The following is a 27092-nucleotide window of genomic DNA, read 5'->3' on the forward strand; positions in this document are numbered from 1 at the left end:
CACGGAGAGCCGCGCGGCAGGCGCCATATTGCCTCCTCCTCCTCTCCGCCGACCCTACCCGCGGCTGCCCAGAGAGACAATATAGCCACCAGCCGGAGGCACCTCCAGGGAACGGGACCTTCCCGTTTGGGACCCCGCCCGCCCTCCCAGGTGCTGCTGGCACCTTGTTCCCAGGAAAACGGTGCCGACTCAGAGGCTGAGAGACATAGACCCAGCTTGGGCTCCCTGTGGGTGAATTAGGACCGGAAACCCTCTCCCTGGTGGGAATACAGTTTGAACTCTGGGACCCAGAGGTCGGACCTGCAGACCAGATCCCCTGCACCGAGGGCTAGCATTGCCCGGGGCACAGAAGGATTATACGTGAACAGCCTACTGAGGTCTGTGTGCCTCCAGGGGCGGATCGGGCGGAACGTCCCAGGAGGAGGCCGTGCGCCCAACCCAGGTGGCGTTCCTGTGCAGGGAACCTCCCCGCCAGCATCACAGTCCGGGGAGGCCTGGTGGCTTGTGGTCTGGCCTGCTGGCAGAGGCTCAGGAGTAGCTGCGGAGTTGGGGAGGGTGGAAAGAAGTGAGGCCTGCTGCAGACTGTGGGTCTCAGACAGCCCCACCCCCACACCCAGACTTTCTGGCTGAGCGGGACCATCCCAGCCCCGCCCTGACAGCAGAGAACAGAACTTTGACCCCTGCTAACGGCCTGAGGGCAGGCTTACCCAACCCAGCTCCGCCCAGAACGAGAGCTGATAACAGGACTCAAAATCAACACCATAGCCTGTTCCTCCAAGCAAACGCCACCTACTGACAGGGACAGCATCTTGCACAGCCTTTCCACGGCACCCACTGACTCAATATACAGGGAGTGGTCCAATTTCACCCACAGGCACCACCTAACGCCTCAGAAACTAAACAAGGTGTGTGAATACCCAAACAATAACCTAAGGAAAGAAACAACAACTGACCGACATGGGAAGAAATCAGCGAAAGAACTCAGGAAATATGAAGAACCAAACGGAAAACACACCCCCAAGGAGGAGCACCAGCCCCCTACAAACGGACACCGACCAAAATCAGGCAACCAATATGACAGAAAAGGAATTTCGTATGTGGATCATAAGAACACTCACCCAGCTGCAACAACAACTCAATAACCAACACCAAGAAAACACAAAAAACCTCCAAGAAATGGAACAAAGGTTCAACAAAGAGATTGACACAGTGAAGAAAACTTTAACCGAAGTCCTGGAGATGAAGAATCAACTCAGAGAACTACAAAATACTGTGGAAAGTCTCAAGAACAGGGTGGATCAAGCAGAAGAAAGAATCTCAGAGCTTGAAGATAACACCTTCCAATTAAATAAATCAGTCACAGAAATACAGCAGAGAAACAAGAGAAAAGATCAAAGTCTACAAGAGCTGTGGGATTATGTGAAAAAACCTAACGTGAGGGTCATAGGTTTAGCCGAAGGGGAGGAAGACAGCACTCAAGGGCTGGACAAGCTTTTTGAAGATATAATAGAGGAAAATTTCCCAGGTCTTGCTCAAAATCTCGATATACAAGTTCAAGAAGCCCAGAGGACCCCTGGGAGATTCAATGCAAACAGGAAGACGTCACGTCATGCAGTCATCAGACTGACCAAAGTATCAACTAAAGAGGCCCTTCTAAGAGCTGTAAGACAAAAGAAGCAAGTGACATACAAGGGAAAGCCAATTCGAATAACATCAGACTTCTCTAATGAGACTTTACAAGCAAGGAGAGACTGGGGCCCCATTCTCACTCTTTTGAAACAAAACAATGCCCAGCCTAGAATATTATTCCCTGCAAAACTAAGCTTCATATATGAAGGAGAAATAAAAACATTCGCAGACAAGCAAAGGCTCAGAGAATTCACCAAGACAAGACCAGCCCTACAAGAAGTACTTAAAACAGCGTTATGCACGGAACATCATAATAATAATCCACGGATATAAAAACAACCAAAACCCAAAGATATTAAAGGCCAGATATTACAATGGCTCAAGACACAAATCATAGCAACAACATCCAACCCAACAGAATGATCAGTAATCTACCTTACCTATCAGTTCTCTCAATAAATGTGAATGGCTTAAACTCTCCACTCAAGAGACATAGGCTGGCTGAATGGATAAGAAAATACAGGCCAAGTATATGCTGTCTTCAGGAAACACATTTAACCTGCAAGGATGCACATAGACTAAAAATAAAAGGGTGGAGATCAATATTCCAAGCAAACAGAAGCCAAAAGAAGGCTGGTGTGGCAGTTCTAATTTCAGACGATTTAGTTTTTAAACCAACAAAAGTAGTAAAAGACAAAGAGGGTCATTATATAATGGTGAAGGGCACAGTCCAACAAGAAGAGATAACAATTTTAAATATATATGCACCCAACTTAGGTGCACCCAGATTCATAAAGCAAACCTTACTGGAGCTAAGCAAATGGATTAATAGCAACTCCATAATCGCCGGGGATTTCAACACCCCACTGACGGCACGAGACAGATCCTCCAAACAGAAAATTAATAAAGAAATAATGGACTTAAACAAAACTCTAGAACAATTGGGTCTGACAGACATCTACAGAACATTCTACCCAAAATCCACTGAATATACGTTCTTCTCATCAGCTCACGGGACATTCTCTAAGATTGACCATATCCTAGGACACAAAGAAAATCTCAAGAAATTTAAAAAAATAGAAATCATACCATGTACCTTCTCAGATCACAGTGGAATAAAACTAGAAATCAACCCTAACAGAAAATCACATTTCTACACAAAAACGTGGAAATTAAACAACCTCCTACTAAATGATTACTTCGTAAATGAAGAAATCAAGACGGAAATAAAAAACTTCTATGAAGAAAACGACAATGGAGAGACAAGTTATCAACTCCTCTGGGACACAGCTAAAGCAGTTCTGAGAGGAAAGTTTATCTCCATAAATGCCTATAACCAAAAGGCAAGAAGATCACAAATAGACAATCTAATGAAACGACTCAAAGAGCTGGAAAAAGAAGAACAGACCAACCCCAAACCCAGCAGAAGAAGTGAAATCAACAAGATCAAATCAGAACTAAACGAAATTGAAAACAGGAAAGCTATTCAGGAGATTAATAAAACAAAAAGTTGGTTCTTTGAAAAAATAAACAAGATTGACACGCCGTTGGCTAAGCTAACGAAAAGCAGAAAAGAGAAATCTCTAATAAGCTCCATCAGGAATAAAAAAGGAGATATCACAACTGATCCCAAAGAGATACAAGATACAATTTATGAATACTACAAAAATCTTTATGCACACAAACTGGAAAATGTGGAGGAAATGGACAAATTTCTAGAAACACACAGCCTCCCTAGGCTCAACCAGGAAGAAATAGATTCCCTGAACAGACCAATCTCAACAGCTGAAATAGAAACAGCAATTAAAAATCTCCCTAAAAAGAAAAGTCCCGGTCCAGATGGCTTCACACCTGAATTTTACCATACTTACAAAGAAGAACTAGTACCTATCTTGCAGAAACTATTCCACAACATCGAGAAGAACGGAAACCTCCCCGACACCTTTTATGAAGCGAATATTACCCTGATACCAAAACCAGGAAAGGATGCAACAAAAAAAGAAAACTACAGACCAATATCCCTAATGAATATAGATGCAAAAATTTTCAACAAAATCTTAGCTAACCGAATACAGACACTTATCAAAAAAATAATCCACCACGACCAAGTGGGCTTCATCCCAGGGATGCAGGGATGGTTCAACATACGTAAATCTATAAATGCAATTCACCACATAAACAGAAGCAAAAACAAAGATCACATGATCCTTTCAATAGATGCAGAAAAAGCTTTTGACAAAATTCAACACCCTTTCATGATACGAACACTTAAGAAAATAGGCATAGAAGGGACATACCTAAAAATGATACAAGCCATATATGACAGACCCATAGCCAACATCATACTGAATGGGGAAAGATTGAAATCATTCCCACTTAGAACTGGAACCAGACAAGGCTGCCCACTATCTCCACTTCTGTTCAACATAGTGCTGGAAGTCTTGGCTACAGCAATCAGACAGGAAAATGGAATCAAAGGTATCCAAATAGGGGCAGAAGAGATCAAACTTTCACTGTTTGCTGATGATATGATATTGTATCTAGAAAACCCCAAGGATTCAACCAAGAAACTCCTGGAACTGATCAATGAATTTAGTAAAGTCTCAGGATACAAAATTAATACACAGAAATCAGAGGCATTCATATACGCCAACAACAATCTAATTGAGAACCAAATCAAAGACTCAATTCCCTTCACAATAGCAACAAAGAAATTAAAGTACCTAGGAATATATTTAACCAAAGAGGTAAAAGACCTCTACAGGGAGAACTATGAAACACTGAGGAAGGAAATAGCAGAGGATGTAAACAGATGGAAATCCATACCATGCTCGTGGATCGGCAGACTCAATATCATCAAAATGTCTATACTACCCAAACTGATCTACAGATTCAATGCAATACCTATTAAAATCCCATCAGCATTCTTCACAGATATAGAAAAAATAATTTTACGCTTCGTATGGAACCAAAGAAGACCCCGAATATCAAGAGCAATTCTAGGCAACAAAAACAAAATGGGAGGCATTAATATGCCAGATATCAAACTATACTACAAAGCTGTAGTAATTAAAACAATATGGTATTGGCACAAAAACAGGAATATTGACCAGTGGAACAGATGTGAGAATCCTGATATAAAACCATCCTCATATAGCCATCTCATCTTTGACAAAGCAGACAAAAACATACGCTGGGGAAAAGAATCCCTCTTCAATAAATGGTGCTGGGAAAACTGGATAGCCACCTGTAGAAGGCTAAAACAGGACCCACACCTTTCACCTCTCACAAAAACCAACTCACGCTGGATAACAGACTTAAACCTAAGATATGAAACTATTAGAACTCTAGAGGAAAAAGTTGGAAACACTCTCCTAGACATCGGCCTGGGCAAAGAGTTTATGAAGAAGTCCCCAAAGGCAATCACAGCAGCAACAAAAATAAATAAATGGGACATGATCAAACTACAAAGCTTCTGCACAGCCAAAGAAATAGTCATGAAAGTAAACAGACAGCCTACAGAATGGGAGAAAATTTTTGCATCCTATGCATCCGATAAGGGACTGATAACTAGAATATACTTAGAACTCACGAAAATTAGGAAGAAAAAATCAAATAACCCCATTAAAAAGTGGGCAAAGGACTTGAACAGAAATTTTTCTAAAGAAGACAGAAGAATGGCCAACAAACATATGAAGAAATGCTCAACATCTCTAATCATCAGGGAAATGCAAATCAAAACCACAATGAGATATCACTTAACCCCAGTGAGAATGGCCTTTATCAAAAAATCTCCAAACAATAAATGCTGGCGTGGTTGTGGAGAGAGAGGAACACTCCTACACTGCTGGTGGGACTGCAAACTAGTTCAACCTCTGTGGAAAGCAATATGGAGATACCTTAAAGCGATACAAGTGAATCTACCATTTGATCCAGCAATCCCATTGCTGGGCATCTACCCAAATGATCCAGTGACACTCTACAAAAAAGACACCTGCACTCGAATGTTTATAGCAGCACAATTCATAATTGCAAGGCTGTGGAAACAGCCCAAGTGCCCATCAATCCAAGAATGGATTAATAAAATGTGGTATATGTCCACCATGGAGTACTATTCAGCTCTAAGAAACAATGGTGATATAGCACACCTTATATTTTCCTGGTTAGAGCTGGAACCCATACTACTAAGTGAAGTATCCCAAGAATGGAAAAACAAGCACCAGATATATTCTCCAGCAAACTGGTATTAACTGAGTAGCACCTAAGTAGACACATAGGTGCTACAGTAATAGGGTATTGGGCAGGTGGGAGGGGGGAGGGGGGCGGGTATATACATACATAGTGAGTGAGATGTGCACCATCTGGGGGATGGTCATGATGGAGACTCAGACTTTTGGGGGGAGGGGGGGAATGGGCATTTATTAAAACCTTAAAATCTGTACCCCCATAATATGCCAAAATAAAAAAAAAAAAAAAAAAAAAAAAAAAAAAAGCTTTATAACACAAATCATGACATTTCCAATTAATTTGATAATTATTTATAAATAATAAATCTAAGATATGAAGGAGATGTGAACAAAAATAAATATCTCCTGTTAGTTAATTGTGGAGGATAGAATAGTTGGAAGTGTTTTTCATAGGCAATATCTCTGTGGGAGAAAAAATGCTCACATTTTTCAGCTTTGGTTAAGATCAAACTGATCTAATTAGCTTTTCGTCTAATTTATTGCTCAGAATTCCCTTTAGTAAGGTGTGTTTTTGATAAATTCCAAGGAAAGCTGTTTGGAGAAATGTTTGAAATGAAGACATAAACAAAAATAAAAAGCTTTTTTTCAAAGATTCACCAAAAATATTATCTAAAAAACTAAAATGATAAAAATGGAGAGTTATAAACTATTAATATATTGTTCTATTAATAAGATACTATTTATATAGAATAACCCAGGATTATTCTATAGTCATTATATTTGGGATACAGAGCACAATATACCTGGAGGATTTTAATTTAAATTATATACAATTAATTAGAGGAAGAAGGGCTTCTTTCTCTTCTGAATGTGATAATGTAGCTATATTGGTTGTTTATCTGGTAAGGTCATTATACATCATAGAGGAATTAACAAACTTGTAATTAAATGTGTAAATAACTTGGTTTCATTATTTACTGATTTAAACAGTTTTCCACAATACACTTCACATTCTGAACACTGCAGAACTTCACTTCCACTTCTTTCTTTGACTATGGCATATATAAACTCTTTTCTATGTAGTATAAAACTATAAACTTGGCACCTCATATTATAAAGAGCACGTTCACCAAGATTTACTAATAAGATTATAGAACTGAGACGGAGGCAAGATATAGTAGCCCTGGTAGATTTTACCCATTCAATTCCCTATAGGAAATTTTTATTCAGCTAAAAAAGAAACCCTGAAACATCCTTCTTTTATATATATTCCATTCTCAGAAGACAGAAAAAAATCAGGGACACAGAAAACTCTGTACTTGATTTTGACCAACAAGAAAGGATCACTTAAATCTAGTTTAGAGAAGAGATACTGAATGACCAGAATACAATCATCTTTTTAAGTAAATATATTTTCATGCCTAATTGAAAAAGCACCCACTGTGTGCCCTATTGACACCCGTGACTTTGAGGAGTGTATATAAAAATATAAGTTTAATATCAAGAGTTGCAGATGCACCTCTTCCTTCTTTAGCACATTTTTTGCATTTCATTATTTCAAGAGATGATGAGAAAACTATGTGCCCAGCTTCATCACTGCTTTTCCATATCAACATGCTGGGGAAATCAATTCTCTGCAAACTTTGCTAAACTTGCCTTGTGGCATAGTTCTTCAGAACTAGTTTCTAGTGAAGATTTTCCAACTTTTATTTATGTTTCTCTTAATTAATTAATTGCAAAGAACAGCCTCCCTCCAAAAAAAAAAAAGGCAAAGAAAAATTTAAAAATTACCCATCCTTGTCTTTTCTACTTCTTTTGCTGCTGAACAACATACATATCTTCAAATTTTCATATGCCTTATACATAACATAAAGAATGATTCTAAAATATGGATAACTTAAGTATGCAATATCAAATATTTAGTAACCATGGAATGACCATCACTTTAGTGTTAAGAGGCAACAGTAAAAATATTCAACCTAAGGATTTCACAAAGTCACAAAGGGATTTTACAGGAAGGATTTCTGCCAAGATGACTTATAAAAATAATGACTGCCCTCATTGTCTGTAAATCCATATGAATTCAGACATTTATGTGAGTTTAATAATAATGCTAAAAACAAGAATGTCATTTTACTGAGTGATTCAAAACTAAGCATTTGCTGGCTGATTTTGGAAAATATTAACTTGGGTGCTGCAACCAAAACAAAATCCTCGTTCCATATTTCTTATGTAATCAAAGAAGATTATATGCAAGAACAAAATGTTGTTTTTCAAAACGTCTGAAAATGAATGGAGAGAGCATTTCTCTGAAAAAAAAGACAAACTTGCTGTGTTTAAGTAATATAAACAAAAACCTGAGGGTACCAACGATGTAGTTAAAAGATGGTTTGGAGACTATTACATACTTAATACCATACTGGCCTAATTAAATCTCCTAACAGCTTTGGCATTAATAAACATTCATAAGTGGCTAAGGCCTGTATGTAATTTATATAATGTGTAATTTATAAAACACCTCTGTTATATAATGTGCAATTTATAAAACACCTCTGTTTGCCAATGAATATGTTTACTCCTCAAAAGTTAATTTCAAATAACATAACCACAGTATTCAAGCACCAGGTAGAATAGCAATATATGTCAAAATAAGCAACACAGGCTGAGATTTCTTTTCCACAGATATGGAATATTTACTAGCTATGTACATTCAAATATCAGAAACAGTGCAACCGCTATTGGGGACTGAGACTTACCAGTACTTGTAAGGAAGTTAACGTTTTTCATTACACCTTCAGTATAAGCCCCTGGCTCGTAACTATCCATTTCACCTGTGACGATGTGAGCGACTCTTGCTGCTCGGCCTCTGATAGCCCCTGCAGCACGATCTAAATTATCAGCATCCTGATCTCTTAAGGCTATGATACATTTGTTGACATCTTCCAGGATGTGACTTTCTGTAAGTAAACAAATCAAATTAGTTTGTGAATGTGCGTATTTTTTTATCACACAAATCTAGTATAATATAATTATGTTAACTTCTGACTTCAGATACAGTGCATGCATATTGGGAATGGGGGATATTGAGAACTATGAAGAAACATTAGAGGTATATTTTGCTTATATCCCTTTATTCTTTAATAGCAAAATCCATGAAAGAGAAAATTTTATATTTTTAAGAGTGATTTTATTGATTATGTATTATTTTAGATTCTAGTTCCAGTAGATTAGATTTTAGAGTGACATATAGGTGGAAATTAAAGACAGTTTCCAGATTAAAATAAAAATAAAATATGTAATGATGGAATGTTGCCTCCTGTAAAAGCAGTATTACAGAATCACAAAATTTTGCAAAAGCACCACCTATGTTAAATATATTGGAAAATATAGCTACAAATTTCCATTTAACTGATGTTTATTGACTTACAGTGAGGATTACCATATTACAGAGACCTTGCAAATTAATAAATGGAAAATGTCAAAAATATAATTTTTATATTCTAAAGCAATAACTTCCCAAAGTCGGTGAAAACACCCATTACATATATATCATATATATATATATATGTAAGCCTTTTAAAACATTGAATGATTTGAAGCAAACTAATCCCAGAGAAAGTTGCCCACTCTGAAGAGTGTCTCCTGATCTCCTCTTCTCTTTACCTCGTTGCATGATGAGGAGTAGGAAGACAGCAAAGAGTTACTATCAAACCAACATAATGTTTTCTTTCTCTATAAAATGATTAATACACCAAGATAAAACTAATTAGTAGTGATCAACAAATACATGTAATATGAACAAACATGGGCAACAATACCTAAGAAATTGAAAGAATACTGAAATGATGAGTGTTTTGGCTTCTGGCTTTATCACATAATCCCCATTCAACATCTTTAAACACTCTATTTCTTAAAAGCACACACAGTAGTGCTCTGGGAGGCCAAGGCGCGTGGATCGCTCAAGGTTAGGAGTTCAGAACCAGCCTGAGCAAGAGGGAGATCCTGTCTCTACCAAAAATAGAAAGAAATTAATTGCACAACTAAAAATATATAGAAAAAATTAGCCGGGCATGGTGGCGCATGCCTGTAGTCCCAGCTACTCGGGAGGCTGAGGCAGTAGGATTGCTTGAGCCCAGGAGTTTGAGGTTGCTGTGAGCTAGGCTGATGCCACAGCACTCACTCTAGCCTGGGCAACAAAGCGAGACTCTGAGTGCCGTGGCATCAGCCTAGCTCACAGCAACCTCAAACTCCTGGGCTCAAGCAATCCTACTGCCTCAGCCTCCCGAGTAGCTGGGACTACAGGCATGCGCCACCATGCCCGGCTAATTTTTTCTATATATATTAGTTGGCCAATTAATTTCTTTCTATTTATAGTAGAGACAGGGTCTCGCTCTTGCTCAGGCTGGTCTCGAACTCCTGACTCTAGCCCAGGCATCAGAGTGAGATCTGTCTCAAAAAAAAAAAAAAAAAAAAAAAAAAAAAAAAGCACATACAAAAAACTACTACAACAAAAAGATCTCAGTAATTCCAGAACATATCATCATTAAGTCTTTTTCTCTGTTTCTCTTTCAATCCACTTGCGTATATGTGCTGACTATCTGTGTGTAAGCTACAAGGGCAATCATTCACAAAGACATTACCTTACGGAGTCACACCTTTCTCTTACTGTACAGAAAATAAAATCAAACTACCATAGAATATAGTTCCTGTTGACATTTTTAAACCTCTTATCATTCCTCTGTAGGCCCTGCATGCTTCAGTTATATGTATTTTATGACTTCCAAAATCTTCCATATTCTTCCATGCCTCTTGTGGGACTATTAGAACCTTGACCAAGACTGCCTATCTCCTTTTATCTGCTTGCTCAACTCCTACTATTCTTTTAAGACACAAATCAAATGTTCCTTCTTAGGAAAGCCCTACTGATCTCCTCAATTCCCTTCAAGACAAACATGGTTCCATGTTCTTAATATTTGGGATTTATATGCTTCCATTAGAGGTTCTTCCTGTGTTTTAATAAACTACTTATAAAACTCTCTCTCCACGAGAATGTGAAATATATCTGAAGGCAGGAATTTTATTTTATTTCTTGAGGTATTATATCTAATATCTGTTATAATATTAGGCCCTTGTTAGGCTGACAATAATGTTTATTGAATCAGTGAATGAAACTCTCTTATAAGGCATACGTAGGAACAGAAAATTATTTTGTCTAAATCCTAAATTATAATTTATAAACATAGGTAGACACTTCTGTGGCCTGAATCACGTCAGTTTAATTCATAACAAGGACAGGTAGGTCATTTACATGAAGAAGTTAAAGACTGAAAATCTTCATTATAAACTTAGGGTTTTTGTTTTTGTTCTTTTTTTGAGACACAGTCTTACTTTGTTGTGCAGGCTACAGTGCCATAGATTCAGCCTAGCTTATAGCAACATCAAATTCCTGGGCTCAAGCAATCCTCCTGCCTCAGCCTCCTAAGTAGCTGGGACTACAGATATGCACCACCGGCTAATTTTTTTTTCTATTTTTAGTAGAGAGTGAGTCTCGCTTTTGCTCAGGCTGGTCTCAAACTCCTGACCTCAAGCAATCCTCTCGCCTTTGCCTCTCAGAATGCTAGGATTACAGGTGTGAGCCACAGCACCCAACCAATTCAGTAGGGTTTTGACCTAATTAGTAGCATTCAGTTATGAATGTATCAATAAGGACTATAAAAGATCCAGGCATGGTTTCATCTCAACAGAAAGCACCTGTGTATCAACACCATATTTCCTGTAGAATGGAAATACAATGAGTGTAGAAGGCATAATAATCATGCGTTTTTTAAAAGCCCACAGAGGTGTACTTTAATAACACATTAAAAACTATCATTTTCCAAGTACATTGGCAAGTGATTTTTGGAAATAAACATAATGTATATGTATACAATGAATGTTTAATCTGTATTCACTAAAGGTGCTTAATTTTAGATTGCAGAGCTATTTTTACTCAGGCTTATACAAGTGAAAAAATATTTAGGGGAAAAAACAATGTTCATTCTTAGAAGATTAATTATATAATAAACCCTGTAATTTCTATTTAATTAAAGATGAAACCAAAGCTGCCACAAACTTTTGTTTCCTAGTGAATTTTGCACAGAGAAAATATACAAAAAAAAATCACTAACAATATATTGAGTGTTCAACTCTTATGTAGAACAATGATAATATATGCCCACCAATTTATTTTATTATTTAAAGCAGGGACTAAAAATATAGCAGGGATTTTTCTGGTTCTTTTTTGTTTGGCTTTACACAAGGTTGTATAGTTATTCTTTGCAATTCAATAATGCTGTCACAAGCCATGGTGTTAATCTTGCTGAAGAATTAAAGTCTGATATGGAAATAAAACTCCTAAATTAACATACATAATATGAAACAACAAGAGAAATAAGTGGCAAGAAGCATACAACCAAACTTAATTTGAGGCCACTGTAATAAGAACATTGGAGTTGATGCCTAAATAATCTGTGGAATTTCTAAAATTAAATATGGCATAAAATTTTCAGAAAAAGTTTGCGAATTTTCCATTATTGTGACACTTTCTCATTACCCTGAATGTTTCACAGAATGTTAGCAACAACTATTTGCATGAAACTAAACATAGAATGCTAGAAAAAGAAAGTCAAAATGTTGGGTACCTCCCACATATGCACAATAACTAAACATTAAACTAATTTCTTAAAAATGGTTATTTCTTTGTTATTCATATTTCAGGTAAATTTAAGTAACTAAAAGATCTTCACAAACTGCTTGAGTTTTCACACCAGCTATACAGCAGTTAAACCTCCAGGAAAGAAAAAAATGCCAAGTACTTTGTATAAAACCTTCCTATTGTTGTGTATCTCGTAAGACTTCACTGATGGAATGAGTTACACACAGTAAACATCATTAGAAACACTCCTCCAATTAATTTCTTTATCAACTGTAGATGTACTTGAATTCAGCAATTACATCATTTTATTTATTTTTTATTTATTTTTTATTTTAGCGTCTTATGGGGGTACAAGTGTTAAGGTTACTTATATTGCCCATAACCCCCTCCACCCTCGAGTAAGAGCTTCAAGCATGTCCATCCCCCAAATGTTGCATATCTTACTCATTGTGGTTGTATATGCCCATCCCCACCTCCCCCCTTCCACCCTCCCGACACCCCATAAATGTTACTCCTATATGTCCACTTAGGTGTTGATCGGTTAATACCAATTTGCTGGTGAGTACATGTGGTGCTAGTTTTTCCATTCTTGAGATACTTCACTTAATAGAATGGGTTCCAGCTGTATCCAGGAATATACAAGAGGTGCTATATCACCGTTGTTTCTTAAAGCTGAGTAGTATTCCATGGTATACATACACCACATTTTGTTAATCCACTCATGAACTAATGGGCACTTGGGTTGTTTTCATAGATTTGCGATTGTGAATTGTGCTGCTATAAACATTCGAGTGCAGGTGTCTTTTTCATAAAGTGACTTTTGATCTTTTGGGTAGATGCCCAGTAGTGGAATTGCTGGATCAAATGGTAGATCTACTTGTATCGCTTTGAGGTATCTCCATATTGCTTTCCACAAAGGTTGAACTAGTTTGCAGTCCCACCAGCAGTGTAGGAGTGTTCCTCTCTCTCCGCATCCATGCCAGCATTTGTTGTTTATTTTAAAAGTGAGGTTTGCATGCTTGTGGGTTGGCAGACTCAACATCATTAAAATGTCTATACCACCCAAACTGATCTACAGATTCAATGCAATACCTATTAAAATTCCATCAGCATTCTTCACAGATATAGAAAAAATAATTTTACACTTCATTTATAACCAAAGAAGACCCCGCATATCAAAAGCAATTCTAGGCAAAAGAACAAAATGGGAGGTATTAATATGCCAGATATCAAACTATACTACAAAGCTGTAGCAATTAAATCAATCTGATATTGGCACAAAAATAGGAATATTGACCAGTGGAACAGATCTGAGAACCTGATATAAAACCGTCCTCATATAGGCCTCTAATCTTTGACAAACAGACAAAAACATACACTGGGGAAAAGAATCCCTTTTCAATAAACGGTGCTGGGAAAACTGGATAGCCACTTGTAGAAGGCTAAAGCAGGACCCACACCTTTCACCTCTCACAAAGATCCACTCACACTGGATAACAGACTTAAACCTGAGGTATGAAACTATTAGAATTATAGAGGAAAATGTTGGAAACACCCTCCTAGACATAAGCCGAGGCAAAGAATTTATGAAGAAGACCCCAAAGGCAATCACAGCAGCAACAAAAATAAATAAATGGGACATGATCAAACTAAAGAGCTTCTGCACAACCAAAGAAATAGTCATGAAAGTAAACAGACAACCTACAGAATGGGAGAAAATTTTTGCATCCTATGCATCTGATAAGGGGCTGATAACTAGAATCTACTTAGAACTCATGAAAATCAGCAAGAAAAAAATCAAACAACCCTATTAAAAAGTGGGCAAAGGACTTGAACAGAAACTTTTCTAAGGAAGATAGAAGAATGGCCAACAAACATATGAGAAAATGCTCAACATCTCTAATCATCAGGGAAATGCAAATTAAAACCACAATGAGATATCACTAAACTCCAGTGAGAATGGCCTTTATCAAAAAGTCCCCAAACAATAGATGCTGGCGTGGATGTGGAGAGAGAAGAACACTCCTACACTGCTGGTGGAACTGCAAACTAGTTCAACCTCTGTGGAAAGCAATATGGAGATACCTTAAAGGGATACAAGTGGATCTACCATTTGATCCAGCAATCCCATTGCTGGGCATCTACCCAAAAGATCCAATGACACCCTACAAAAAGACACCTGCACTCAAATGTTTATAGCAGCACAATTCATAATTGCAAGGCTGTGGAAACAGCCCAAGTGCCCATCAATCCAAGAGTGGATTAATAAAATGTGGCATATGTATACCATGGAGTACTACTCAGCTCTAAGAAACAATGGTGATATAGCACATCTTGTATTTTCCGGATACAGCTGGAACTCATACTACTAAGTGAAGTTTCCCAAGAATGGAAAAACCAGCACCACATGTACTCAACAGCAAACTGATATTAACTGAGCAGCACCTAAGTGGACACATAGGAACTATAGTAATAGGGTATTGGGCAGGTGGTAGGGGTGGGGGCGGGTGTATACATACATAATGAGTGAGATGTGCACCATCTGCAGGATGGTCACGCTGGAAACTCAGACTTGTTGGGGGAGGGGGAAAGGCATTATTTGAAACCTTAAAATTTGTACCCCCATAATATGCTGAAATAAAAAAAAAGTGAGGTTTGAAAGAAAGAGAATATGTTATTATAGAAAAACCACATTAGAATATTATGCTTTGAAGGATTGACACATAGAGAAGATTTAATATCTCTAGAGTAACAGCCTAACAGTTGACTTGAGGTGAGTGGTGGAATGTTGTAATGTTAGTGGCAAATGCTGATATGTGTTCATTGAAGAGCTGTGAATTGCTGAATTACTAGTAATTTCTATCAATCACTTTATAGCCATCCTGAGATGTAAAGGGTGATTGATTCCTATTATGTTGGAAAATAATAATACACAGGACAATAAAGAACTGATCTTTGACTAAAAGGCATGTTATTTGTTGCAAATTTCTCTAACTCACCTTTATTCACTGCAGCCATTTTTGTACAAGATTTTGAAATGCCTTTTCTCAAAAATCATAATTTTTCAAAAAAATTATAAAAATATTATAATTTTTATAAAATTAAAAAAATATATAATTTTTCTTAATTGTTTAGTTTTCCATAATTAAAGCCAGAATTTGAAGGCTAAATCTATTGCCCCAGGAAAAGTGTAATAAAACAAAATCCAGTGAATTTATTGGTATTTGACTTCCAAAGTAGAATTTTATAAATCTATAACCCACAGAATAGACTGAAAGTAGAAGCACATTTTATTTTTAAAAGCCAGATTTTATTGTAAGGTATGAGTTTTTCTTTCTAATTCCTGAAGGTAGACTTTAAATATATCAATGGCAAAGTCTGAAGGGGAAGAGAATTTATGCTATAATCCATCAAACAAGGAATAATATTCCTTCAAAAATTTCCTCCCTTGATAACATAAAACAAAGACTCCAAGGAGAAGGGAAGAATAAGAGATAAAAGGATATTAAGTATTTTTTCTAAAGAAACTGAGTTATAATCCAAAATATATTGAATTTCCTAAATTGGCAAGATTAAGATTAGCTACCCAGTGTATGTTAGCTCAGACAGTTAAGCTAAATTTAATTATAAGAAAACAAGTTTCCATTTTTGGATACCTGGCTCCATAGCTGTAAATTTCAAGCCCATTACACAGGCAACTGCACAAATGTTCAACAAACAAAAGAAGTAATTCTTCTTTCCTCTTTACCAAAAATACATGAAACTAAAAAGCAAGTGGAGCACATTAGTATCTTAGTTAATTGTAGTTTATATATCTACTTAAAGGTGCTCAAAATGTCTGTTGGGGTAGAATTTGATCATGATGATTGGTTTTCAAATTAACTAATATCCTACAGAAAGATTTAAGCAAGTACTACCTTTGAGAATAAAGACTATGCATATGGCTAAATGTAAAATTCCTCACTCCCTTTGTGTATCCTAAATCTTTTCCTGTCTCCTCTCCCCAGTCTTACTATATGTTACAAAATGTAGATTATATAAAGGATAAATAAGGCACAGTCCCTGTCTGCAAAGGGTTCACAACCTAGTAACCAGGGGGGAAAAACACTTTTTATTTCATTCTTCCCAAAATATAATAGTCAAAATTATAATCATTTTATAATTTTATTAAAATTTATTTCAAAATTTTTGCTCAGTTTCTCTGTACTACAAGGTGTTTATTCTTTCTAGAGCTTTTAGATAGCTTGAACTTACCTGACTTACCTCTGATAATAATCAAAAGTAAAATAAAGTCTAAGATTGCTATTCCCAAACTATTTATCACTTATAGAAACTCTGCACAATTCTATAGAAAACACAAACATATGTACACAGACAGTCATTGAAACCTTTATATTTCTTTCAGTATATCTTGAGTTGGCTCTTATAACAATTTCTACTGTGAAGTTGTTCAGAAATTTGTCAAAAGTTTGAAATAGGCAAAACAGACTACTGCTGTCCTGGACAGACACTGCAAATCAGGCCCACCTGGCAAATATCTGATTCTCCAGGGGTGTGTATCTTTGTTCTGATTGCAATTACTATTGATTAAGATATTTTACAACTCTGTAGGAATTGATGCTCATTTTGTTTTTAAAACTGATAGCCATGTAAGTGATTCTTGTCATACAGTAATTTAAATAATTTTTTATCTAGTAGAGATAGGAAAGGTTTTTGTAGGAAAGATAATCCTAAAGGTTATAGTTTTATTGCTCTGTAGGGCATTAACTAGTTTTGTTTCTAAATGAGAAAATTTTATTGAACCACTCTTTTTTTATCCAATTTTCTTTAAACAAGATTTATCATCTTAGTGCCTCACAATAATAAATTTTTGGCATGTGCTCACTTTAAATTTGTAAAAGTCATGCTTTCAAATTTAGAAAACTATTCTTAGACTGTATGCTTTGACTTGGAAACTACTAATTTTTCAAGTATGGCTCTATCCAGGGGAAAAATATGAAGCAAAAATTATATGCTAAAAAAATTATATGTTGAATCATAGACCTACATTTAAAATACAAAACTATAAAGCTCCTGTAAGATAAAAGAGGAAAAAAATCTAGGTGATCCTGAATTTGGAAAAACCTTTTAAAATACAATACCAAAACCAAAATTAACAAAAGTAAAACATTCATAAATTTGACTTCATAAAAATTTAAAACTCCTACTCTTCAAAAGACACTGTTAAAAGAATGAAAAGACAATCCACAGACTGGGAAATATTTGCAAAACACATATCTGATAAAGGATTGGTATCCAAAATATACAAAGAATTCTTAAAACTCAGTCATAAGAAAAGAAAAAATTCAGTTGAAAAATGAGCAAAATATCTGAGCTGACACATCATCGAAGAATACATATGTTACAAATAAGCATATGAAAAAGTTCTCAATATCGTTTATCATCAAGGAATTTCACCTATTTGAATTATGAAAATCCAAAAGATTGACAACATCAAAGGCTGGTGAAAATGTGGAGCAACAGAGACTCTTCATTTTTTGCTAGAGGGAATGCAAAATGGTATAGGCACTTTGGAAGACAGAATGGCAGTCTCTTACAAAACCAAACATACTCTTTCTTTTTTAAAGAGGAATTTTATTTTTGATATATATTTTTAAAATTTTATTTCAGCATATTATGGGGGTACAAATGTTTAAGTTACATACATTGTCTTTGCCCCACCTGAGTCAGAGTTTCAACTCCATCCATCCTCCCAGAGGGTGTACAATGCACCCATTAGATGTGAATATACCCATCCTCCCAACTCCTTCCCACCAGCCTGACACTTGATAAATGTTACTACTATATGTGCACATAAGTGTTGATCAGGTAATACCAATTTGATGGTGAGTAGAGATGGTGCTTGTTTTTCTATTATTGTGATACTTCACTTAGTAGAATAGGTTCCAGCTCCATCTAGAATAATACAATAGGTAGCTTTTTTCTTATGGCTGAGTAGTACTCCATGGTATACATATACCGCATTTTATTAATCCACTCGTGTAGTGATAGGCACTGGGTTGTTTCCACATCTTTGCAATTGTGAACTGTATTGCTATAAACATTCGAGTACAGATGTCTTTTGTATAGAATGTCTTATACCCAGTAGAGGGATTTCTGTATCAAATGGCAGTACTGTATTTAGTTCTTTGAGGTATCTCTGCATTACTTTCCATAGAGGTTATACTAGTTTGCATTCCCACCAGCAGTGTAGGAGTGTTCCTATCTCTCTGTATCCATGCCAGCATTTGTTGTTTTGGGACTTTTTGACAAAATCCATTCTTACTGGAGTTAAGTGATATCTCATTGTGGTTTTGACTTGCATTTCCCTGTTGATTATGGATATCGAGCATTTTTCATATGTTTGTTGGCCATTAGTCTGTATTCTTTTGCAAAGTTTCAGTTCATGTCTTTTGCCCACTTTTCAATGGGGCTGTTTGATTTTTTTCTTGATTTTCCTGAGTTCTATATAGATTCTAGTTATTAGCCCTTTATCGGATGTGTACCATGTGAACATTTTTTTCCCATTCTATAGGCTGTTTGCTCTCATGATAGTTTCCTTGGCTGTGCAGAAGCTTTTGAATTTGATCAGGTCCCATTTATTTATTTTTGTTGTTGCTGTGACTGCCTTTGAGATATTCTTCAGAAATTCTTTGCCTAGACCAATGTCTATAAGAGCTTTCCAACATTTTCTTCTAGAATTCTTATAGTTTGATGCCTTAGGTTTAATTCTGTTATCCACTGTGAGTCAATTTTTGTGAGAGATGACAGGTGCAGATCCTGTTTCAGTGTTCTACATGTGGCTATTCAATTTTCCCAGCACCATTTATTGAGTATGGATTTTTTTCCCTCAGTGTATTCTTTTGTTTGCTTTGTCAAAGATTAGATGGCTATATGAGAATGGCTTTATATTTGGGTTCTCAGTTTGTTCCATTGGTCCATGTCTCTCTTCTTGTGCCAATAACATGCTGTTTTTGTTACTATAGCCTTGTAGTATAGCTTGAAGTCTGGTAAATTGATGCCTCCCAATTTGTTCCTTGATTGTTTTTTCTATAAAGGGTCTTCTCTGGTTCCATATGAAGTGTAGAATTATTTCTATACAATCCAACAATTATACTCCTTGATATTTACCCAAATAAATTTAAAACTTTGTTCACACGAAAACTGTATATGAATATTTACAGAAGTTTTATTTATAATTGCCAAAAACACAGAAGCAAACAAAATGTCACTCAGTGGGTGAATGGATAAAGAAACTATGGAACATCCAGACAATGGATTGTATGAAAAGCAATACCAAGAAATGATCTATCAAATGAAGAAAAGATGTGGAGGAAACTTAATGCATACTACTAAGGAAAGGAGTCCACTTGGAAAAGCTACATACTGTACCCTTGCAACTATATAATATTCTGGAAAATGCAAAGCTATGGAGACAATAAAAAGACCAGCGGTTACCAAAGGTTCCAGGGTTAATAGCTAGAGCACATGATATTTTCAGGATAGTAAAACTATTCTGTATAACACTGTAGTGGTGAATACATGCCAATATAAATTCTTCAAAACCCATAGAATTTACAAAACAAAGTGAACCCTAATGTAAACTGTAGTGTTTAGTTAATAAGAATGTATCAATATTGGCACATCAATAGTAATAACAAAGGAGATTATCCAAACATTCTATATTCAGTATCAAGTTCAATTTGGTCCCTTAATAAGCACTTTAATGTGTAGCTTCTAAAATTGTAAGAAAACTATAATGTTTGACTCTATATATTCAATAACATACATTATCTACAGATAGCTACAATTAATTAGGCAGGAATTTTGAAAATACTTCAATTTTTCTAACAATGTAAGTAAGAAAAATTTTGGTGCTATTCTTTCCTCCAACTATTCTCTCCTTCACACAATAACATCTTCTGGTTGTCAACTGGTTTCTTTGCATTTTTCACAAATACTTTTTGAGTGTCTGTTGTTTCCTAGGCATTGTGCTAGACAATATATATGCATTATTACTTTTAATTCTTATAATAATTCCAAGATACATGTCTGTTACATTTCATTTTTATGGTTGAAGATAAATCAAGTCTTTGAGCAAATAAATATCTTCCCCAAATTCACAAAGTAATTGGGTCATAAATCAAAATCAAGGTTTGTCTAACTTGTTAAGTTCTGTCAATGCTAAAGTCTAACTTGGCTTTAAGATATGGTAATTCTATAATTATATCATTTAGCTCTTCCAAATGCACGATGGGAGGGGAAATTGAAGATTTAAAATATTTTCTAGGCTGGGCGCGGTGGCTCACACCTCTAATCCTAGCACTCTGGGAGGCCGAGGTGGGCGGACTGCTCGAGGTCAGGAGTACAAAACCAGCCTGAGCAAGAGCGAGACCCCGTCTCTACTATAAATGGAAACAAATTAATTGGCCAACTAATATATATAGAAAAAATTAACTGGGCATGGTGGTGCATGCCTGTAGTCCCAGCTACTCAGGAGGCTGAGGCAGCAGGATTGTTTGAGCACAGGAGTTTGAGGTTGCTGTGAGCTAGGCTGATGCCATGGCACTCACTCTAGCCTGGGCACCAAAGTGAGACTTTGTCTCAAAAAAAAATAAATAAATAAAATAAAATATTTTCTAAATTTTATAGAAATGGTGGAAAAGATTGTTTATACTATTATAAACCAAAAATAAAACCCTAAGGCTCCCTCTCTTCTTTCTCAACCCCCACTGACTGAATGGATTGCCTCTTAGGCAAGAGGACACCAGAAAAACCTTAAAACTGAGTTCTGGGCCTTGAAGGAAAGGAAGGTAGACTTGTTATATCCCCTTCCTTTGGGAGTTTAGACTAATTGCAAACAGGACCTAAAGCCATGCAAGGCAAAGCTTAAGTCACACCTTCAGGCCCAGTGCAGTAGCTCATGTCTTTAATCCTAGCACTCAGGAGACCAAGATGGGAGGATTGCTTATAGCCAAGAATTCAAGACCAGCCTGAGCAAGAGTGAGACCTGGTCTCTACAAAACAATAGAAAAATAAGCCTGGCATAGTGGCATGTACCTGTAGCCTCAGCCATTTGAGAGGCCAAGGCAAGAGAATCACTTGAGCCCAGGAGTTTGAGGTTGCAGTAAGCTATGATGATGTTACTATATTCTCTAGCTCTGGAGACAGAGAGACTCTGTCTCAAAAAAAAAAAAAAAAAAAAAAAAGTCAAGTCTGCATATCATCAATTTGCTTAACAGATCACTTTGAGTCAGTATATTGTGGCTTGCTCTATGATTAATAAACTTCCTTATCTTAAAACATTTTTTCTACTTATTTGAAGCATTTAGACAAATCTTTATTTCTTTAACGAATTACAAATCAAAGAATCTCTGAACTCACCTACAGCCTGTAAACTCCGGCTTGCAGGTATCTCACCTTTTCAGGCTAAACCACTATATATTTTCCATGTATTGATTTATGATTTTACCTGCAATTCCTGTCTCTTTACAATGTATAAAATCAAACTGTAACCCTGCAACGTCAAACACACTTTCTTAGGAACTCTTGAGTTTGTGGAACACTGGGCTGTGGTCACTCGAATAAACCTCTTTAAATTATTTTAAAGTTTTCTTTTCCTGTTAACACAATTATAATATATAGCTGAATGCATTATAAGTTTTCAGATTAATTTTAACTGGGTGTTAGATACCATCTATGCATTTTTAGAAGGATAATTTTAATTCTGCAAAGCTTACATGGACAGTGCTCCAGTAATGTTAACATTCTGGATCTGTATGGAGCCATCACAGCTAGACGGAAACTAAAGTATTCTAGAGACATCATAGGGAAGATGGCCATAGAAGAATAAATTAGTAAATGAAGTTTAATGTCTCAGCTACTTAGCTATTCTGGTGTAGGAGCTAAAGTCTAAGTTATTGCATTTTATTCCGCTCTTATCTTGACAAAATAAACAAACAGAAAAAGTAAAACAAACCTTATTCTTATTCAGACAGTACTCTCTTCCATTGACTCCTTTAACACTAAGTTTTTTCATGTTAATTGTCCCATTGCTCCCTTCTCCATAGACCAAGAACCTATTAACATCTAATAACAAAGCACTGGGTTAAAAAAAAATGCTTTGAGGATTTTACCAGATTGAACATCAGGACTGTCAGCAGGAACAGACAGTAGTGAGCAATTCTCCCATATTATGCAATAAAACCATTCAATTCCCACACACTGGATGCTAATGTTTAATGCCTCTGTTGCTGGATACTCTTGTAAAAAACAGTTACCAAACCAGATGCTATTCTTTTTTCATGGTTCACAATATAGAATTTGGGTGTACAGTTATGAAATCTGTACTTTTGGGCACAGAGATGCAAATCCAGCACTACTTAAAATGGCCTCCTAGAGGTAAATGACACATGTAGTAATGTAGAAACCTTTAGAAATAAAGTACATAAAATGTACAGATAAAATCAAGAACAAATGAGTTGTTTATAAGCTGGTAAATTTTACTTATTTTTCTTTCTTTTCTCCCCAGAATATTAAGTATACAGTTCAATTATTTTGATTACCTTTTAAAATATATTAACTCTACACATGGAAGAAGAAAGGCTAACAATTAAAAGGGGCAAGACTATTATTAGATTCTTAACAAAAGACCATGAGTTTTCCTGAGAGAAAAAAAGAGAGCTTGATTTTCTATGAAAATATAATCTGCAGACTGCGAAGAAGGTATAAAAGGAGAGGGTACTCCACAGAACGATGAGGGGGAGGGTCTCCCTTAAATAGGGAAAGTTCCGACCCCAGCCCTCAGTCAGGTCCATATGCAAATGAAGGGTGCAAACTTGTTCAATTCCAACTGGATGAAGACAACTGAGTCCCAGGTGGAGTGGTTTCCAGGCCTCAAACTAGACGTCTTTGTTGGGTGCCCCATTTAGGTGGCTGGTGGGAGGAGTTTTCCAGCCATGTTGTCTCAGCTCTGGTTATAGGAAGTGTCTCAAGGTCAGGTAGCTGCCCTCTCTGGGAACAAAGGGGTAGATGACTACTCTTTTCTCACTCACAGTGGTCATTGGGTTCCTATTATCTGAATTTAGGCATCTCTATCAGCTACCTGGACTCCATCTCATCTGGAGAACTTGGATCTTATTTACAGTTTTATTTCACAGGATATATGCCTTAGGGAAGTTCACTTCCCTAGGAAATGAATTCATTTTAAAGTATAATGTCTTCTTTTAATATATATATATATATTTTTTTGCTCTGATGTACAGAAATTGACAGAACAGATCCATTTTTATGAGACAAATTCTCCTCTCAGTGTCATTTTTAACTGTTTCAAGAAGCCTAAAATTAAAATCCTAAATTTACCACACACATATGACAAAGAAGTCCATGAGGTTAAAAGCAAATCCAAAGTGTGATTTCTCATTCCCCAATCGGTGCTATTCACAAAATATTCTGTGATGATTGTTTGTACAATATGTAAATCCCAACAAAATTAAATGTAATTTTGACAGCAAATTACAAACACTAATAAAAAATAAAGGGTAAAATATACAGCTTAAAATGTATTGGTACCATATTTTCAGGGAACTCAATATATTTTATATTAGCGCAGATTTTCAAAGAGTCTATGCTTATCACTTATCTTTCCATGAAGTTTCTCCATGAAGCTGCCATAAAGGTCTCTAGAAGAGTCTTTAATGGGTCCCACTCATAGCCATTCCATAACCTTTGAACTTGATCCCAATTTCACCAGAATCAGTAATTTTTCTCTTGAGTTCTCTATTTCTTGATATTCTATATATTTATATGCTGTTATTTGATTTTCTAATTTAACTCTGAAAACATATACTGGACACAAAGTCTTACTGAATTAACATAGATTTATTCAGATATTAAAAGAAGTATACTAAAAGTCTCTTTTGGTTATATTTAACCATTGTTTTCTCCTAATAGGATGTAATCAGTCATAAATAATTAATGATGTAATTTATTAAACCTTATTTTTAAAAGTATTGATATTACTGAGTAAAATTATCATGAATTAAGATTTCAGGAGCATGATTAAAAAGGCTTCCACTTGAATTACAACTTGAGCATCCTCATAAAAGTGACATCTAAAGTTGATCACATGTATTAATACCTTGTAGATGAATCCAGTTTATGTCCGATATATAATGTTTATAAGCAATTCAGCCATGGCTTCATAACAAATCACTGGATAGTTATTAATATTAAGCATTATTTACAATGAGTCCATTCTTTGGTCTAGTATTCAATGGACTGGCGGAGTTAGGTGAGGAAATGGCAGTCCCCAAATTATTACTCTCAGAGAAATTCCTTTTCTAGTAACAAAGATGTCTTCCTGCACACACATAAGTTTACAGAATCATGCCATAAGAAAGTTTAAACCACAGCTACTTATTGAAATGATACTGACAGTAAATTTACTTTATAATGCAAACTGTTGAACATAAATAGTAACTTCATTTAATAGACTGTTACAAACCAATTCAAAAACTTATAAAATAATTACATTTCATAAAAAGATGCTTGTGAGATAACTTTAAGAGGAAACAATCAGGGTATATATCTATTAAAATAGAACCTTCATTTAAAAATCATATATATTGACTTTACAAGGGGGAAAAAATGGTGGAGTAGAGGTAACTCTCCGGATTTCTGCTCCCAGAGAAGGAGACATAGATCTTGGTTTCCTACACGTGAGTGGATCTCCCCACTACAAGGACAGCTTGAGAATCCACAGAGGTTCAGCGCGGGACTCTCATAAAAGGATAAACAAGGTGATCGGGAAATAAGACCGCGTCCTCTGGAGAGTGCAAAGCAAACAATAAGGCGCATGGGAGGGTGCTGGCCCACCAGGCCAGGTGGTGAAGTGGGATCAGACCCACAGGAGAACTCCTTGCTTCCCCATTGACCTCCATGCCCACCCAGCCAGAGACCTGTCTGAAACTGGTGCGAAATCCCAGCAGGAGATGAGGGTGCTGGAGGGTGTGGTTAATGGTGAGAGGTGGCAGTGTGGTCTCCCCTGAGCCCGGTGCTGGGATGGCTCCAAGACAGGAGGAAACTGATCTGCGCAGACCAGGGAGGTGGTTAGAGGGAGACTAAGCGGGGGCTCTAACGTGGAACTGCCCCGGGCGAATAAAACCTCACAGGGTGAGTCAGTAAAAGCGTTCTGACTGAACAGGCAGGCGGGCAGATGGCGTGGAGGAACCTGCGGGGTGTCCTATTGACCCAGGCTCCTAACCGAGCACTGGATGCACCCTAATCAGTCACCCCCAGTACTGGTGCCCTACGAGTGGGGTAGCCATCGCCATTGAGAGGGTCCACAGCCCAACTGTCAGCGGCCAAGCTCCCCGCCCTCGCCCAGACTAGAGTCTCTCCTGGCAAATCCCGCCCCTACACAATCTGCCATCAGCTCGTCAGGCCTGGCTCCATCAAAGATCTACTGAGAAGTCTAGCAGCCGAGGGGAGTTACAGCCACTGGGGTGCAGGGCATTCAGGGCAGACTGGGGAGATACCCCCTCCCCTTACCCAGCATCTCTTTTGCCCAAAGTGGTAGGCTCCACCCCTGGAGGTGGGGCGAGACAAGAAAACCCACTTTGCCCAAAAGCTACCCCTGTCAGGGGAACATTCCAAGTGTGGTGGAAGAGCTTCCCCCAGTGGTTGATCAAGAAACTACAAAAAGTAGACTCCTGAGCTCTAGCAATTGACTCAGATGGGGAGGAACCAACACAACTCAAAAAATCAAGCCGAAAATATTCCCCCTAGGAGATACACCAGCTCTCAAGAATGGATCCTGAACAAATCCAAAACACTAAAATGACAGAAGAAGAATTCCAAAATTGGATTGTTAAAAAGCTCAATGAAATGCAAGAAAAAATGGATAACCAACACAAAGAAACTACAAAGAAGATACAAGAATTGGAAAAAAGATTCACTAAGGAGATCGACATCTTGAAGAAGAATCAATCAGACATCCTTGATATGAAGAATTTTTTTCAGGGAAATTCAAATCACAGTGGAAAGCCTCAAAAATAGGGTGGAGCAAACAGAAGAAAGAATCTCAGAGCTGGAAGACAACTCATCCAAATCAAATAAGTTAATCACAGAGATAGAGCAGAAAAATAAGAGACATGAGCAAAGCTTACAAGAACTGTGGGATTATACGAAGAAAAATAACCTGCGAGTCCACTGGATTCCGGAGAAGGAGGAAGAAAAAACCCAAGGGTTAGATAAGCTTTTTGAAGAAATAATTGAGGAAAGCTTCCCAGGTCTAACCAGTAACCTAGAATTAGAAATACAAGAGGCCAAAAGGACTCCTGGGAGATACAATGCAAACAGAAAAACACCACGCCATGTAATCATCAGACTGACCTAAATATCAACAAAAAAGACCCTCCTACAAGCTGTTAGATGCAGGAAGGAAGTTACATATAAAGGAAAACCAATCCGAATAACTCCAGATTTCTCAACTGAAACAATACAAGCAAGGAGGGAATGGGGACCCACCCTCATTCTTTTAA

The 27092-nt window shown here is 36.9% G+C and overlaps 1 protein-coding gene across 2 annotated transcripts in view; it reads right to left on the reverse strand.

Moving 5' to 3' along the window:
- Positions 1 to 27092, reverse strand: part of CTNNA3 (catenin alpha 3) — a 1492617-nt gene that overhangs the window by 385927 nt on the left and 1079598 nt on the right. For both annotated transcript variants that reach the window (XM_012762717.2, XM_012762715.2), the window contains exon 12: positions 8573 to 8773. In XM_012762717.2, the coding sequence (XP_012618171.2) occupies positions 8573 to 8773 (201 nt within the window). The remainder of the gene's footprint in view (positions 1 to 8572; positions 8774 to 27092) is intronic.

Source organism: Microcebus murinus, chromosome 14, assembly GCF_040939455.1.
Source record: "Microcebus murinus isolate Inina chromosome 14, M.murinus_Inina_mat1.0, whole genome shotgun sequence".
NCBI classification, from domain to species: domain Eukaryota; kingdom Metazoa; phylum Chordata; class Mammalia; order Primates; family Cheirogaleidae; genus Microcebus; species Microcebus murinus.